At 43.7% G+C, this 18,130-nt stretch overlaps 1 protein-coding gene across 1 annotated transcript in view; it reads left to right on the plus strand.

Annotated features, from left to right (window-relative positions):
- Nucleotides 1-18,130, plus strand: part of DNAAF10 (dynein axonemal assembly factor 10) — a 119,154-nt gene that overhangs the window by 94,742 nt on the left and 6,282 nt on the right. The window contains exons 4-7 of the mRNA XM_086927583.1: nucleotides 6,834-6,935; nucleotides 8,014-8,129; nucleotides 10,736-10,870; nucleotides 15,210-15,307. Coding sequence (XP_086783709.1) covers nucleotides 6,834-6,935; nucleotides 8,014-8,129; nucleotides 10,736-10,870; nucleotides 15,210-15,307 — 451 coding nt within the window. The remainder of the gene's footprint in view (nucleotides 1-6,833; nucleotides 6,936-8,013; nucleotides 8,130-10,735; nucleotides 10,871-15,209; nucleotides 15,308-18,130) is intronic.

Consider the following 18,130-nt stretch of genomic DNA (forward strand, 5'->3'; position numbering starts at 1 on the left):
CTAGTGTCCTTGTGTCCAGTGCTGCAGCTCCCTGGTTACCAGCTTATACACACATAATATGTCACAATGGAGACTCTTTCAAGTGCCCTTATTACATCACCGTTTTGTGGGTGATACCATGTGATTCCAGACTGAAGAGGGAGCAGGTCAAGGCATTGACGCATTTCTTAATTGAGGTCACTTAGTAAGCAAATAAAATGTATCCAGCAGTGTGCCTGAAGACGGCCCTGTGCTTCCTGACACAAATACCCCAAATCTAGTCTCTATTTTTCTCTCTCATGTTGTGGCGAAACTCCCCTGTTCAGGCTGAATGTAACTTAGGTCTCGTGACAGCCGGGGCGAGGCCTGTGATGTCATAAGTGTTCCATCCACAGAGCTCTGCTTCTGCTGCTGTGAAGGGATGATGGGCCGCAGTGCACCCCTGCCCTTGGGGCGAGAGAGGGGCAGCACAACCTTGCTGTATATTAGAAACCCCTTCCCCCACAGACACACACACCCACCGCCGCCAGCCCTTCACTGCTCATGGCACCTGCAAATCAGAAGGCAGCCCCTTCTCATGCCTCCCAGGATGGCCATCACACCTTCCCCCGTGATGGAGGATGTAAAGGCAGAAATAGGGTGATGGGTATAATACTCCACCGTAAAGAACCAAGGTAGGATGGAGAAATAACCTTGTAAGATCAGACATTCTTTCTTGCACGTGAGAGTTAACTCACTTGGACATAGGGTTGATGAGCTTTTGTTAGCACATTCACAAATAAACATTCACAAATATTATTACGCAAATAAAAAAATTGACTCGTTTCTGCCATCAGCAGCGAAGATCAGTTATTTGCTGTGATTACTGTAGATGGAATACCTGGCCCAGCTCTGTGTTTTTTCCGGTTTTGACTGCTGCTCACCTGTCCAGACTTTTGGTCCATGCAGCCTGTGCAGTGAATATGCTGTTGTTGGTTGGTATCAGCAGCAATAAAAAAAGTTGTAGCATAAAGCTCATCTTTGGCCCGGACATAGAATTTCCCATCCTAATGTTAACAGTGTGGTATTTTGGGTGAGGACAAGAGATGGGGTGCAACAGTATCACAGTGAATATTGCACTGCCTGTGTGTGAGAATGTGTCGGAGAAAGATTTGTTAGATTGAAGAAGTGTTGCACATTTTTGAAAATGTTTCTTTTTCTGAAGGTCTGCAGGCTGGAAGGTGCACGAGTGTGTGTGTTCTAAATATTAAGAAGTGAATGTCATACAAAAGGGGATGATGGACGGAGCGTTTTAGCAAATCAAACACTCACCCCCAGTCAACTGATCTGGGTTTAATCTATCACCATTCTGTTGCTCACTCAGCCACCCCAGTTCAGACATGGACATATGCAAATCAGTCTGACCCTGTGCCTCATGGGAGCAGTCCAGCCCGAACTGCCAATCCATGTCTTCCCTGGACCGGAAACAAGCATCCTGGGACCCGTTTCGGATTCATAATCCTCATCAGCCAGGCTATCTTGAATCCAGTGGCCAAGTGAGCAAGGGACTCACGTCTGAGCATACCCTGCCAACTTAGGGCAAATAAAGCGATACAAAAGGGGATGATGGACGGAGCGTTTGAGCAAATCAAACACTCACCCCCAGTCAACTGATCTGGGTTTAAGAAGTGAATGTCATGCATTGGGCCCAAAGATAGGCTTATATTGTGTTAATTTGAACATGACCATATCTATGCAAGCCAGTGTCTCCGAAATGTTATGCAAGAGGAGAGGAGCATGGATGTTTTTTTACATTTTCCATATGCATTTTGATGAACCCATGAGACATTTGTGAAGGGCTGCCAATGAAGGCGAGTGCTGAAGTTGGGTCTTGTTTGCAAGGAGATCAAGAATAATGCAGGAGCGCTAAGCTGGAGGCACATAACACTCATTTATTTGATAACCCTACGACATAAAATGTGATCACTGATTAGGTCAAGCCTAACGCAGTGTGCATGCGCTGCTCGAGGCAAACGACTTCTTGGAATCGCTCTGGGCTTTCCACATGCTAGTGCGTGTTTTTTTTTTTTCTTCATTGGTCTATGCGTGTGTCTTTCTGAAAAAGACATCACTTAATTGGACAAAGGCGTCTGCATGTATCCGCCCAAGGCCTAAGGCTTGCGGTTACGAGCAGGGCCATCTGTTGTACCATCTGGTTTTAATTAGCGCTGTGCACACCATGCGCATGCTTGTGAGAACTCGCTCTCAACGTCATTCTCTCCCAAGACTTTCAAGCAAAGGAGGAAGCGCGGTGTCTTTGCGCGCTGTTGGTTTTGTCTGTTTCTCGTCTCGGCGTCCTGTGATTGGCCCTGACGCTCGCACTGTCCTCCCTAGACCGACCTTGGTCTGAGGGGGTTTATTTGGTCGTGACCTCATACCTTCCCTCTAACACCCCCCCGCACCCCACACTCCATCTGCTGGCGGCACCAGTGACAGCTGTCCCCCACATCACACAGCTTCATTAAGCATCATTAAGATGTAATTTCTCATTTCTCTGCGCTCCTGCCCCTCCTCCGCTCTAATTAAACCCACTGGCTCTGCCTGGCACAGGATGGCTTATCCCGAACCAGGCCTGCCTTCTGCACGGGCCTCTGTGCCTTCCTGGCCTGGGAGCCCTGCCCCATGCGGCTGATAGAAGCCTGATCCTCACACCGCAGCGATGCCCGCTCTGCCCTCCCATCTCCCTCCCGGCGATGCCTGCAGTGCCCTCCACCCTCCCTCCCTCCTGCAGGCAAACAGGCCCTTTGGCACTCCTAATGCCCGCATCGCCCTGCCACCTCCCTCTCCCCTCCAGCGATGACCGCAGTGCCTTCCCACCTCACTCCCTCATGGGCCCTTTGGCACTCCTGACGCCAGCAGTTCCCTGTCACCTCCCTCCCACCTCCAGCGTCTCCCCTAGTGCCCACAGATCACCCGGCAGCATCACAACGAGGTAGGCTGAGGGTGAGTAGATTCGTGGCGGGCTGGGGCACAGGCTTTTGAAAAGGGCAGACTTCCTATGACCTCACTCCCACTGAGTTCGAAGCGAAGCTCCTGCCTTTTACCAATATTAACTAATACATCTAACAATAGGTTCAGGGGAACACCGCACCTAAAATTATATGTGAACTAAAAAGATATTCTTGAAAAATGAATGAAGAAGCCCTATAAACAATACTGCAAATTTCAAAAACAATGATATTTAATATTTATTAGTAATAGAAAGCAACAATATCCAGGCAATAACAGATAAGATTAAACTGGCAGAAAACACACAAGAATTACATAAGAATTACATAAAAATTAGTGCAATAATATATGGACACAAGTAAAAGAAAGCAAGATAACCATTAATTATAGTCACATATAAAATTTAATACCATGGATACATATTGATAAAAAATATATTACATTATTGATATTAAAATAAGAGATAACATTAGGAGAAAACAGATAGACTTAATCTCTTTATTGTGAAAGAGGAGAGTGGAAACTGTAATGCTTTCCACTGCTGATAGTTCGAACTATCAGCAGTGGAAAGCATTACAGTTTCCACTCTCCTCTTTCACGATAAAGAGATTAAGTCTATAGACCCGAACTATCAGCAGTGGAAAGCATATATTTTTTATCAATATGTATCCATGGTATTAAATTTTATGTGACTATAATTAATGGTTATCTTGCTTTCTTTTACTTGTGTCCATATATTATTGCACTAATTTTTATGTAATTCGTATGTAATTCTTGTGTGTTTTCTGCCAGTTTAATCTTATCTGTTATTGCCTGGATATTGTTGCTTTCTATTACTCATTGTTCCCTGATCCAGGAATCTGACTTTGTTCAGGGGGTCCCTGTTTTACACAATAATTTAATATTTATTATACATAAACTTTTTGTTTTAAAAGACAAAGTTATGCTCAAGACAGAAAAATTCTGGTATACATCAGAACAACATAAAACAAAAAACCAGACATGTGGCAACAAAACCATTACATATTGGGGTGAAGGAACAACATAAACATAAATATAGTGTCCTTAATACAATTTAGGCCACAGAGAAGCGTCGACGGCGTTTCGACCGCTGATTAATTATGCGGTCATCTTCAGGACTGATAATTTGCTTGAGCGTCTTATATCTGTGTAATAAAAAACGTTTTAAATATATTTCTTATTGTGTACATATATTCAAATCATTGCAGGCTTCTTCAAAAGAAAAAGGCTTTGGAATCATAAGAGTAGGTGAAACACCGGTGAAGGATCAGATAGAAAACTAAGAGCCAACACCAGAAAGACCATAAAGTGACTTAGACCAACCTACCACCAAGATTATTCAAAAACAGGGCAGCATCACCTGTTAAAAATGATGAGACCAATTGTAAATTTATGGTCATCCGTGGATACTTTAGACTGCTAAGAAATAGAACACACACATTTAGTCCTATTGTCACGGGCAAGAATAAAAAATTACAATTAAGCCCAAAGTTTAAAGCACACTTACTGAGTGTAGCGAGCGAAGTCTACCAATTTAAGACAGGGCATACTTTGTTTGATCTAACAATAGTGAATACATCGCAATGCCCTTTAGTAAGCCACCGATGTGTTTTGGAGCAAACTGTAATCAGTTGTAAGGAAACAATTGGTGATTTATGTTTTCTTTTTAGTCAAACTATTGGGCGCCCAGTTGGCTGCAAATTTGATGCCACTGTTCCAATTTCAAAGAACTCTTCTAAACGCAGTGTGTCTTCACTCGCTACACTCATTTGGGATATGTTAAGTAACCCAACATTAGTTGCATTTCGGATGGTCAAACCTGCCAAAATTTAACAGTGGAAAACATGTGGAGAAGTGTGGCTCACTGGTTAGAGGAGGCAGACCCTGATGCAGAGGTCAGACCCGGGACCAGGGTTCAATTCCCGACGCGGCAGGGTCTTGAGCTCAAAAATGTCCACGGACTTGATAATTCTCGCCTCAGTGCCTACTCGAATCATGGGTTCACACTCTGCAACTCTGGGCAATAGCTTGCTTAATCTCCACTATGGCCCCACCGCGATGGGATGCCTGGTCTTCACCTTGGGGATGCCCAGTAGGGGTTATCTCGCAGGGAAAGCCAGGACGGGTTCCCAAAGCAAGCGCTAAGAGACCTGTCGGTGATTTGGCGCTATATAAATCGAAATTAACATAACATAACATAACATAACATAACATGCAGTATTTACCATGTCATGCGGATTTTGGTGCGTTAAACATCCAAATTCTTATGTAATGCCTCATAAACTCCTAATAGGTGTTATTTATATCCCTGATAAATAATGTACCCTGTGGTATCATTAATCACAGGTGTGAACGTCCTAACTCCTAATCAAGCCCTAAGAATGAGGAGGCTGACAGGTGTTATTTGTAGAACAGAGGGAGTCCAACAGTTGATAGCTAATGGAGTGCTTGCAAGCCAGAGGACATGTGATCCTGCAGTTTGAGATGGAGACCGCGTCTTCCAAAGGTGTTGGCCTCTCAGATGCAGCTTGTTGACAATGCACAGACAAGAAACTGCAAGCAGTATAGTGGCTTGCACCCAGTGAGGCAATACCAGGAAAGAGAGCGTCCTTTTAACACCTTTGCTGTGGCGGCAATTCCGCCGCAGTGCTAGGGGGGAGGGGGGGGGGGGGGGCGTGCGGCGCTCCCATGCTCGTGACAAAACCGATCCGTCACAAGCCTCGGGCGCGCTGTGCTTGTGACGGAGCGGTTCCGTCACGGCCCCGCCCGCTCAATAGAACGCGCAGCGCAGGCGCGAAATCAGTGCCACACCGAGTGGGCCGTGACGGAACCGCTCCGTCACCAGCACAGCGCGACCGAGGCTGGTGACGGAGCGGTTCCGTCACCAGCATGGAAGGGGTTAAAGACTTCGAGTTGAAGGACAAATTGATCTCTGGTTTAACTTAAGTAGTCAATGAGGTATATGTCCAGGATTGCTCGCAGACTTTGAATGTGTACAGATTGTTAGGTGAGGCCACATGGTATGCCCAGTGCCACATCAGGACTTCAGTCCTGCTGGTGCTTAGATTTAAGTAGTTTTCAGTCATCTGATTGTTCACTGAAATAAGTAGGGCTCCTATGACTGTGCCAGATTACAGGTCTAATATCAGAATAATATGATTGTTGTCTGCCTTGTTGTAGCAGATAGGGCCAACAGACTGGATCAAGCGGGTAAGGGTACTGGGATTGAGTTTTTGCAGTAGCCTAGCAACAGCCTAGTCCTGCTGAACCCTTGAAATGACAGGGTGATGTGAATATATGTAAGGACTAGGAGAAGAGATTTGGACATGCTCCAGAATTATTATCCTGGACACCTACATTGGAGAAAGAGAGTGATGTACCGTACCTAGCTAGATGCTTGTGGCAGCTCCATTTCCACCTGATGGTGCTTTGAGTTCATCACAGGTGACAGTGAGATGATTCAGTCTTGTGTCGAACAAAAATCACTTGGGAGTTGCCTAAATACTTATTTCTCTCCGTATACTCCATAAGTTGCAGATCCTCAAATACATTTTGACAAGAAATGCCATTTTTGTAGTATAAAGGTTTACTGACTTCAAGTCCTTGCTTCGACACAGGCTTGAGATATAAGACTTTCAAATTGTTGGGTATGTTTCCAGTTTTGAAGGGTGCACAGAGAATGGTTTAAGTGCCCGCAATGGTAACATATGATTTCTCTGTACGCATATTACCATGTTGACATATCCCTACATTTCATGTAACAACCAAACACAGATCTAGTTGTACAGAAAGATGCATTTGATCTATTCATTAAATAGTGATGTTTGCTGCCTCTGTAATTACAGGAACTGTGAAGGTATGGGATACTAGACAAAAGGGGATACCGGTCGCCAACATGGAACCTGGAGAAGGAGAAGCTAAGAGAGACTGTTGGACTGTCGCATTTGGTAGGTAATTAGTTTGCTTCACTTTGACCTACGTTCATCATCGTGGAATATGCAGAACATTCATTTGCATGCTACGCTCTAGAGTCCAATAGTTAATATTGTCCATCAAATCACGTAGCAAATGGCCATCCTACACATTGTCCTGTGTGCTTTTGCACCACATTTGCTGCTTCTATACTATGGCACAACAAAAAAAGAGTTTGCTCAATTTTTCACACTTAAAAGGAGGGATCCAGATTTGGCGCTAAACCAATTGGCCTGTTTAGCTAAGTGATAAAGCTGCACACAAGTACATACTTTCATGTTCTCTGATGTGTCGCTTCTTTGCGGGAGCTGATTGAATGACGTGCACTCCTGATGAACGCACACATTTCTGTACTATAATAACAATCTGCCCTTTGTAGGTTGCATTTGCCAAAGCTCTTTGTGTAGACAAAAAAAAGACTTGACTTATTGACATGGAATTCTCAGTTCAAGTATCCAACCAATATGTGTGTGTGTGATCTACTACAGATGAAATGTCCACAAGCAGCGTTCAGCTCAGTAAGCAGTCTTCATTGCAACACTGCTGTCTTGTGGTCCATTCAAAGTGCATTGTCCATTGTGCATGGATTTTCAAAAGAGAACTCATGCTTGTAAGTGTACCCAGGTGAATGTTGTGACTCTGGAAGCACTGGAAGAGTTGACTTTGACAGACAGTTGGGGGAAAAAAGGATAAAGAACAATAAAATAGAGCCATCAGTTTTGTTAGAGGCGAGTCGTCAGATCACAGCTACACTCTAATAGGGAATTAGTCACTTATTCCTATACAGGTATTATAGCCTTACATTCATTATAAATACATTAAGCCAAGGTTGTTTATTTTGACTAGATGAACAGTTTTCCTATATTTTAACGTGAAAAATACTTAGTGTGCCATTTCTGGTTTCCAATGGTGGCATTACTGTTCTCAAAACCAGGGTCTGCTGTTGGTACTTAGTTGTTTGACTTTTTATGCGGTCTGAATGACATCTGCAGGATTTTGGAGAAACGCTACAAAAATCTCTGACTTCATGACCTATGCTTGTCTTTTATCTAGGACATGCATGCAATCAACAAGAACGTGCTGTGTGTGCAGGATATGACAATGGGGATATTAAGCTGTTTGACCTAAGAACCATGTCTCTTCGGTGGGAAACTAACATTAAGAATGGGGTAAGGTCCCAGAACGTTGCATTGTTGTACTATGGTGAATATAAAGTTCATGTTCAAATTGTTACACCTTTGTTATGTACTGTGCTCTGTACACGTTCTGATGTGTGAGAATAAGCGTACGCACTCCTACCCATGTACTAACTCTCCTATGTATTGATCAAGCTTGCAAAATTCTTTTCAGTATGCCTCCTTGATGGGTACATGAGTTTTGCTGAACATTTTTTATTTATAAGGCTCCTCCTTCCTTTTCACAGCTTTGATGCAGCTCAGTGCAGCATTAAGTGCTTACAAAGCAATCACTATAACATTGCATTAATTCCTGCGCAAACTACAAACTTTTGTCAGCTAATTGTAGCAATTTCTCTTCTGAGAAATGGATTACTGCCATATTTTGAAACCCATGCTTCACTTTTTGTTGAATTCACATATTCGTTTGAGTATCAGAGGTAGTATATTAGGAAGTCTCCTACATCTAGGCCAAAAACATACCTATATAAATATATAGCATATAATGCTGTATGGGCATTATCCTCTGTAGACCTTGCCATATAACCCTCTGAAGCAGCACTACACCGCCTCCTATCTGGAGTACTACTGACGGCCCTCTCATACAATCCTAAATACATGCCACTGCCATGGTGATCCTGGAAGATGACTAGCTTGTCTGACGTGTGCCCTAGTTAATGCTGTCATAAACATTAAACCCCATTCTTATTCTGTGAAGCATGTAGTGTGCAAGTCTTCTAGATGTGTATCTTTATTTCTCTGAAGGCTTTTGCACCGGTCATCCTTCCAATCTTTGGTATGGGTCCTCCTCTAACTTTCCTGAAAATTTCAAATGCTTGCCCCTTGCCCCTTGCCCCTCCAACCCTTCCCCACCCAACCCTGCTGCTGATTCAGGAACTTCTTTTGGTTACATTCCTCGCCTTTTTGTAAAAATCTAGTGCATGGGTTCAGTGGAATTAGGAGTTCTGCAGTGGTATTCACACCAATATATTACCAATGGTTCGCTTGTTGTGCATTAGTAGTATTTATAAATGTCTTCAAACGTGTTCACTTTTGTATTATTAGAAATAAAGGAATCCTTTCTGGACTATTTCTGTCATATGCTACATAGACAGTTGGAGTCTTATAACTTAATGCAATAAAATGGTGAACTCGCCGCTGAATTAAAGTTTGAATATAAATGATTTTCTGTTTCCATTTAGAGCTGGAAGTTGGCTCTCTCTTGTCTCCATTATTCCCTGGCACTTACCACTTAAGTGATAAACAATGCATATCGGCTTAAAATGATAATATATACATGATACAGCATTGGAATGGATATTTTTCTAATGTAAAAGACTATATGCAGGAACAAAATTTACCTCTAATCGGCCCCTAGGGTTCTGTCCATCTGATGGACATATGGACACTGGCACCCAGTGTTTTTAAATTCATGGACAGTATATACATATGAAAAAGCACTTCAGAGACAGCAACAGATTATTCAAGTGTCTATGGCTATGGGTGAAGATCCTATGATGCACAAACTTACTTTGGCTCTTGAACTGAAGGTGGTTATAGAGATTTGGGAGAACTTGAAAAGTTGCAGAGCCCTGTGACCACTGCAGTGGAAGGTATTGTGGCCAAGATGATGAATGATCAGGAGGTTAGGATAGTTTATGGACCAGAGCCATGGATCATCATGATTTAGGTTTGCAGTTCAAGCTCAATGGGTGATTAGTCCATGTAATAAGACAGATTTGGTGAGGGCTATGGTAAAATTAATTGAGCAGAGTGAGTGTAACCAGCATTCTCTGAAAAGGGTGAAACAAAGATCGAAGAAAGGACTTTCTGGTAGCGGATTGGAGATTAAATCAGCAGGAAGTACTTTAAGGGGGGAATTAGGCTGAAGGGTAGCTCAGATTGTACTGCAATGATGAAATGTGAGAAAACAGTTTAAAAGTTATTTTTGCACGGACTTTAGCAGAATCCAGTCCATCCTCCCAGTCAGAGTCCTCCACAACATTTCACATTCTGTTGGCTAGATTAAAATACCTAATTCTATTCAAGAAGTATTTCAAGAGCTGGGAAGGCACCTAGAAATAGAGATTACTTGAGGAGAAGTACTACACACTATGGGGAGAACACAATGGATCCATATCAAAATACTTGCTCTTGGTTTCCCCTTTTGTCCCTTTACACAACTGAATACAGGTCAACTTTGCACCACTTATTGCAGCAGACGTCGAGCTGGAACATGCACACATTTCTGAAATACATGATTTAAAGTCTTATTTGAATCGGAGTAACTGCAAGCATGAAAGTGAGACGCTAACAAGCAAGTAGGAATATTTGGGAGTCTGTTCATTCTTAGGGTTCTAGTGATAATGTATTACTGACCACTGAAGTTCAATTCATAGAACATATCACAAAGGATATTCCTAAAAGCTGTCATTCATTGCATTCGTACAAAAAATTAATTCAACCTTCTTTCAGCCTTACATGCTTTCTGCAATGTATTTTTTTTAGGTCTAATCTGATATTTTTGCCTTTGCCTGTCAGAATGAATTTGTAAATAACTTGTATTTTGCTGTGTGTTTATACATGTTCCTGTTTTGCAGGTTTGCAGTGTCGAGTTTGACAGGAAGGATATAATAATGAATAAACTGGTGGCTACTTCATTGGAAGGGAAGTTTCATGTTTTTGACATGAGAACCCAGCATCCAAAAAAAGGTTTTGCTTCTCTTGCAGAAAAGGTAGTAGCTTAATCATCCCTTTTTGTCTAGTGTACCTTCACAATGATGCAGTTCTGTTAGCTAAATTGTATAAACTTTGATCTGCAAGGGCTAGAATGAGATGAGGCACAATCTAGACGTCTTTACTAAAAGTGATATGAACCTGAATTAGTCTCATGTGAAGAGGGAGCTTTGCCAGAACTTAAAAGGATCTATCCAATATGTATTGTCTACAGTATCTACATATCCTGAAACGCCCGAGATATTGGGACCAAAGACATCTCCCTGGAGTTGCTTCTTAAACTAAATCCTAGAGAAGATGGGATACAACATAAGGGTGGCAGAGCCTAATCTGTGGGCGTAATAGCAATTTCTAAAATACTTCTACGTATCTTGGGAAACTCTTAAGAAGATAATAGTTATTGGAATCCTGTAGTTGAGGCATAAGCCTACAAGCACAGAAACAGCCGGCCCCACCCAGATTGCATGAGGCAGGGAATCCAATGCAAAGACGTTGGATGGAAAAACAGGCAGAGAAAACTGCAGCAATCTGCAGGTCGATTGAAAGTGGCCCTCAGCTCGTTCTGGAAAACCCACAAATCGGAGATTTTTCCTCTTAGACCTCCCTTCGTAGTCCTCCGCTTTTTTGTCCAAGTTCACTACTCTTTTCTGGAGCACTATGACAGGGTCTCTGAGGGTAAGCATCTTGGTTTGTAGTATGGTTACATTTTCCTTGGTGGTATCTGTCCCCCACCTTCCTTAAATCCCAGTGTAGTTGGTTGAAGTCTATGGCCACTGCATCTATTCTGTGCACCATGTCTTCACGTGTTGACTGGATTGCTTGTAATATGTCTAGCAATGAGGGAGGCTCCGTGTCGCTCCAAAGGTCTTCTCCATTGTCTCTCCCCGTCAGATTCTCTTGACCTTGTAGGAGGGGCATGGTGTAGTTAATTAATTTGTTCGTCTGCTACTTGGCGCCCTTATTTTTCACCATGATTGATCCATGTCGGAGACTTAAGTTGTAGTGTTAAGATCCCGTCAATGACCGAGTGTCCGGATTGATCCACTGTAGCCTGTCTTTCCAAATACTGCCTCTGTGCGACGAGCGATTATAGTGGTTAGTATCTTTTCTGATGCTTGGCGTTCTCTATATGTTGTATAGCCTCCCTAACCTCTGGCCACGATGCCTGCTCACTTGTATTCACTGTTCCTGCCTCTGGTGGGCACCCGACTTTTTATTACGTATCTCTGCCCAAGGAGGGATGGTGCGTGGTCTTGGCTGCATGATTCTCCCTGTTGTCCCCCCTCTGTGGCTTACAGGTGATTTCAGATTATTGGGCTGTTATGCTCATGCCCAACCTTCCACCGATGCCGCTGTGTGTTATGCGGCCGGGCTAGCTCCTCTCTGCTTTCACAGTTACTGCCTCCCCAGAGAGCCCTACCATGGCCCTGCTTCTCAATCTTCTTCTGTCCTGCTGTGACCTCTTCCTATGGCCTCTTATGGCTTACCGTATTCCACAGTCACATCCCTGATCTCTGGACGCCCGGCAAGCCCTCTCTGAACTCTGCACCGGGCCGAAACGCAGACCCCCTCGTTCACCATGTGTACCGTGCCGACTTCTCCATCTTCATGCAGCTCTTCTGAAGTATCGCTGGAAGTCTGTCAGGGGGGTCCCTTCCGGGGGTCCCTCCCAGGCCATCTGCCCGGCTCAGTGAGCTCCATTACCTCCGTCGGTAGGCCCAGGGACTGCCGATATTTCGTTGTTCTCTTGTGTGCGAGGCTCAAAGCCTCAGACGTGCGCCAGCAGATCCGTCGCGGCCCCATCGGTCAGGCGACTCCGCTCCTCCTATCGATCCCTGTTGTAGGAGAGAAATCCCCACTTCCACTTCCCTGGAGAAGCAGGATTAGGAAAGCGGGCATTGGCCGAGCAAAGGCCCAGGCACCTCAGCTTCTCACAATATTCAGACCGGTGCATTCCTCCTCACCATGGCTCCTCCAAAGTTTAGGCACCAGGATACATTTCCCCGGATCAGCCCCGTCTCTTTGCTCCCCAGCCCAGTCAGGGCTTCTGACTTGCCGGAGTTCCGGAGCTTCTGGGCGGATTTCTTCTTAAACGTCACCTGGCGCCGACGGGCTCGTCGCTCCGGATTCCTCTCTCTCCGATGCTTCCTTCGGACCAGGGGATATCACCGCTCTCTAGATTCCTCAGATGCACATTAATATTATTTGGGGGTTCTCAGTGGTATTTGGTCAGGATTATAGGAGGATTTTACCTAATTGTTCTGCTGTCGCGGGGAGCTACCGCAATAGAGTTTGTAATGTAAGAGACAAGCGTGTTCCTCTGGTTTTTTATGTATTCCTAAGTCTTGTGTATGGAAGTCCACTCTTGAATAGGTTTTCTACCAAGGAGGGTTTACACAGCGTGTATGCTTCTTGATGCAAATGCAGAGTTTTAAAATGCCTCGCACACTATGCCATGACTGACCCAAGTACCAATCTGACCACTTTCAGAAGGTTCAATACAGTGATTGTTGTCTTATTTCTAGTTTCCGGAGAACAAGATCCCACTTCCATATACTGAGACGCTACCAGTAGGAGACCAGACCTAGAATCTAGGATTTCATAACCTAGAGGTTTTGAAGTCCTCAGTTAAATTTACAGATGTCACATGTGGACTGCACCTCTGTGGGTGAAACAAACCTTCCTCCAACACACTGCTCCAAAATCATTGATCTTTCAAAAGCCCTCTGCTGCCTTATCCCGACATGCCTTGTCCCCTGAGAGACAGTTTGTCTGCCTGCCCTCTGAGTAGTCATCAGTGCTGCCTGTCATGTAGCAAGGTCCTTTTGCTTTTTTTCATGTGAGGGGGCTAGCTGGTGGCCTCCATACTCCGTGTGGAGGCAAGGGTGTGTCTGCCTTGTAAGCGAGCAGTAGTGGTGCATGTCCTGGATGGATTGTTGTACTGCTGTCCTGTGTTGCGCAGCCTGCTCTGTATCTGAGGAAACTATGGTGCTACCGGTCTTGTGAGGGGGTATAGCTGCCAGCCCTACTGTTGCGGGCAATACTGCCTGTTTTATGAGGAAACAGCGCTGTACCTTCCCTTTTATAGTGATATCCCCTGTGAGGGACAGCTTTGTCTGCGAAGCAAGTGGTAGATAAAGTGGAAGGAGCTTCTCTACTACTACATTTGTTGCCTTTGATCTCTGTCTGCTCCTGTTAGCTGGTTGCCTTTCACTCACCAGCATTGGTGGTTTTGGTTCACTCTTAGTGATAACAGAACAGGTCTCTCTGAAGTATCTACTAAACTTATCTCCTCGATGGTTGTAGGGGTGAAACAGTAGATCTAGAAACAGAGGCAAGTATTAGCCTCTCTTCCCCTTTCTTTCCTTCAGAATTATGGAGTCTAGTCTGTCGTGAAGATTGAGTTCTGAAAGGGGCGCATCTAAGTATCTAAAAGCACCATTTGTAGCAAAGAAACACTTCGTTGTAACGTTAAGATCCTGTGAGTAAGAAATCTTCTTACAGATCAGCAACATTGGAATAGCTTTGGCTCAAAAACGAGCCCAAACAATACAATTTGAGTGAAAATATATGCATTTCACTTCAAATTGAAAATATATGTTTAGGTGTGGTGTAAGAGATATTTGTGTTATTTAATATTAAAACAAAATATGTAAGATGTGGAGGCCATGATTACGTTGATATTCACTTGACAGGTGGAATTTCAACTGGTCAAGTAGGACATTTAAAAAGGTGGAAAAACCTCAGATGCTAAACATGATCTATGTCGCGGTTTTGGGAGCAATTAAGTAGCTCGAAATGGTGTGACGGTTTAAAGCATTCGTTGGGGTTCCACGAAAGATAAATGACAAAGTAGCTGACAAGTAAGTGGTCATTTAGATAGTGTTTCTCAGAAGGGCAGTAGTTTATGCTGGTGGAGTTATTAAGAAATTATTGAACTGAAAAATCACTTGTGCATTTGTTTGTCATAGCTTTATGTTTTCAAACTGCAGTTTCATTATTTTGGCTAAGTTTATAATCTCACATGCCTTCTTCTATTTGAGTTTGGCTTAGTTACGACCCAGATAATCAAGCAGTGCCAATGGTTTTGACATAAATAGATCAGCTTAAATGGGTCGTGGAAGTGTGTTCTGCCAATTGTTGGATAGGAGGAAGATAAACTCTTTAAGTAACATGGATGTTGAAAATGTGTCTGCTGAATCTATGTACACTGATCGGACTAATTCAAAGTGGTGCAGGCACAGACTAATTTCTTTTATTGGTAAGTTGACGAATAAAATGAATTAGTAGTGACATTAATGCACATTATTGAGCAAAATGTATTCTTGTACCATTTAGGCTCACAAATCCACAGTTTGGCAAGTTCGCCACCTGCCACAGAACAGAGATATATTTATGACAACAGGAGGAGCTGGGAGTCTGCATCTTTGGAAGTAGTGAGTACTCCGCTTTAAGATTATTTCTCTGTAACACTCAAGTGGTTCCATTAAAATGTAAATTGCTAAAAAGTATGAGCCTGGTGTATTGGAAGAGGTTAGCCCATTTTGTGTCTGAGGAAATACTTTGCTTAATAAGGCATGCGTTTTTGCTCTGAACCTTTTACAAACTAGCCCTTCCCCACCGCTCAGAAATGGGCTTATCCATCCATGTATTTCTCTCTCTTCTACCAATTGTAGCACGTGTGAACTTTTTGCAAAATGAACTGCAGTTTCTTCCTCTTCAGTCAGTATGCAGTACTTGGCATCCCAAAAATCTCACACAGTACCATCTCTGCTGCTAAAATCTAGAAAGATGAAGCTTTTTGCATCCACAATAGTTGTGTTTTCTAGTCCACTGCACTGTCCAATACCTTTCCTACACCCCAATTCTATTAATCCCCTTTTTAGGCCATTGTACTCTTGCCCTCTCTTCAACGTTAACAACTGCTCCAGAAGACCCACTAGAACCTTTTGCTAATAACTTTACGGTGTGGAGAAATTCCAGTTGGCATGGTCCCAACTGCCACTTTTTTTAGGTTGAGAGTTGAGCCTAGGCAGTGATTTGCTGTCTCTTCAAGACATGCTGGATCCACTTGCTTGCTTGTTAGTGGTTAATCCTTCCTCTTTGTTCCACCCTTAGGTGTTTTGTTCCCTCCCCCCCTTCCCATGGAGCACCGCTCAATTGCTAGTATTTTTACACTACTGTGGTTGTTTGGCGGGGCTATTTTTTTATTTATTTCCTGCTCGTGTTTGCCATTGGCTTTTAAATTTTTTTTTTTTTTGTGTGTGGCGGCTTGTTTGCCATTGGCATTTTTTTTGTGAGCATTGCTCATCATTCTGTGATTTGGAGCAAATACAGAGACTCTAACCCGGTTCCCCAGTTCCAAAGTCACCAACTCTGGATGTTACATTAAGGACTAAAGGAGAGTGTATTTGTTTTTGAACTGTCTTCCTCATAGACTTCTCTCTCCCCTGCATTGCTCTCTGAAACCAGCCCCTTCCCTGTTGCTCTGAACTGTGTGCTTCTCACCATTGCCTACCCTCCTCCCGCACTCTCCATGTTGCTTTCACGTCCCTCCGGCCATCTGTGTTGCTTTTGCATCCATCCCCCCACCCAACCCCATGCCCTTTCAGATTCATCCCCCCACCCATCCCTGTGTTGCCTCTATACTCACCGCAGCACCCTCCCCTTTGCTGCCTCTATATTACCCCATGTGGCTTCAGACCCCCACCCCCCGCCCGATTGCTTTCGTTCAGCCCCCTCCAACCCAGTTGCTTCTACTTCTTCCCACAGGCCATGGCTCACTTAAAAAAAAAAAAAGCGCTTTTGCATCTTTTATTCTCTTTGTTATTTTGGCTTTCTCGGCGTCTGCTTAACATTTAGCACTTCTGGGCAAATCAATTAGGCACAGAAAAAGCCAATGCTGAGACTCCCACCCAGTTCTCGAGTCCCAGAGTTGGCAGCTCTGGATTTTACGGCAAAGGCTTAACATTCTGTGAATCTGGGAATATCACTTAGGCATGGAGAGAGCTGTCGCCAAGACTCAAACTCGATTCCCCAGTTCCTAAGTCGGCAGCTCTGAATGTTACATTAAGGACTCAAGGAGAGTGCATTTGTTTTTTAGCTGTCTTTCTCAGCTTCTGGAGGAGGAAGATTAGGAGTAGGAGTATGATGGTGGTCCTTTCGGATATGGTAGCAGTCCATCTCAACTAAAGGTTAAGTACCAGGAGGAGGACTCTCAAGATGAGTATGAGGAGTATCAGACTCATCCCCAACATCAACACCACCAGGAACAGAGAGAAGAGATGACAAGTGTGCCCTCTTCTTTATTGAGAGACCTTCAATCCATGCTGGAGGATTATAGAAGAAGATATCATAGGACATTTAAAAAGGTGGAAAAACCTCAGATGCTAAACATGATCTATGTCGCGGTTTTGGGAGCAATTAAGTAGCTCGAAATGGTGTGACGGTTTAAAGCATTCGTTGGGGTTCCACGAAAGATAAATGACAAAGTAGCTGACAAGTAAGTGGTCATTTTGATACTGTTTCTCAGAAGGGCAGTAGTTTATGCTGGTGGAGTTATTGATAAAATATTGAACTGAAAAATCACTTGTGCATTTGTTTGTCATAGCTTTATGTTTTCAAACTGCAGTTTCATTATTTTGGCTAAGTTTATAATCTCACATGCCTTCTTCTATTTGAGTTTGGCTTAGTTACGACCCAGATAATCAAGCAGTGCCAATGGTTTTTACATAAATAGATCAGCTTAAATGGGTCGTGGAAGTGTGTTCTGCCAATTGTTGGATAGGAGGAAGATAAACTCTTTAAGTAACATGGATGTTGAAAATGTGTCTGCTGAATCTATGTACACTGATCGGACTAATTCAAAGTGGTGCAGGCACAGACTAATTTCTTTTATTGGTAAGTTGACGAATAAAAGGAATTAGTCAGAGACGTCTAAGGACATCTCTGACGTTACGCCTCGACCACGGTCTGTGCCGGATACACCAGTACGCAGAAGAGAGATCTTACCAGAGCCTTTGCCTAAGTCTCCGCCATCGAGACCTCAGCGGGATCCCGACACTACGGATGAGGAACATGAAGATGGGGAAATTAGGGATCCTAAGGGAGTGGGATGATTACCTCATTCCTTCACCTTCGTCTCCTTCACCGAAACCCGTGGATTCCCCCCCAGAAGACATTGGGAGGTTTCACAACCTGATGGAAAGGGCCACTAAAAGATTCTCGCTTTCCATGTCGGAGGATAAAGCTGAATGCTT

This window comes from Lissotriton vulgaris, chromosome 6, assembly GCF_964263255.1.
Source record: "Lissotriton vulgaris chromosome 6, aLisVul1.2, whole genome shotgun sequence".
NCBI classification, from domain to species: domain Eukaryota; kingdom Metazoa; phylum Chordata; class Amphibia; order Caudata; family Salamandridae; genus Lissotriton; species Lissotriton vulgaris.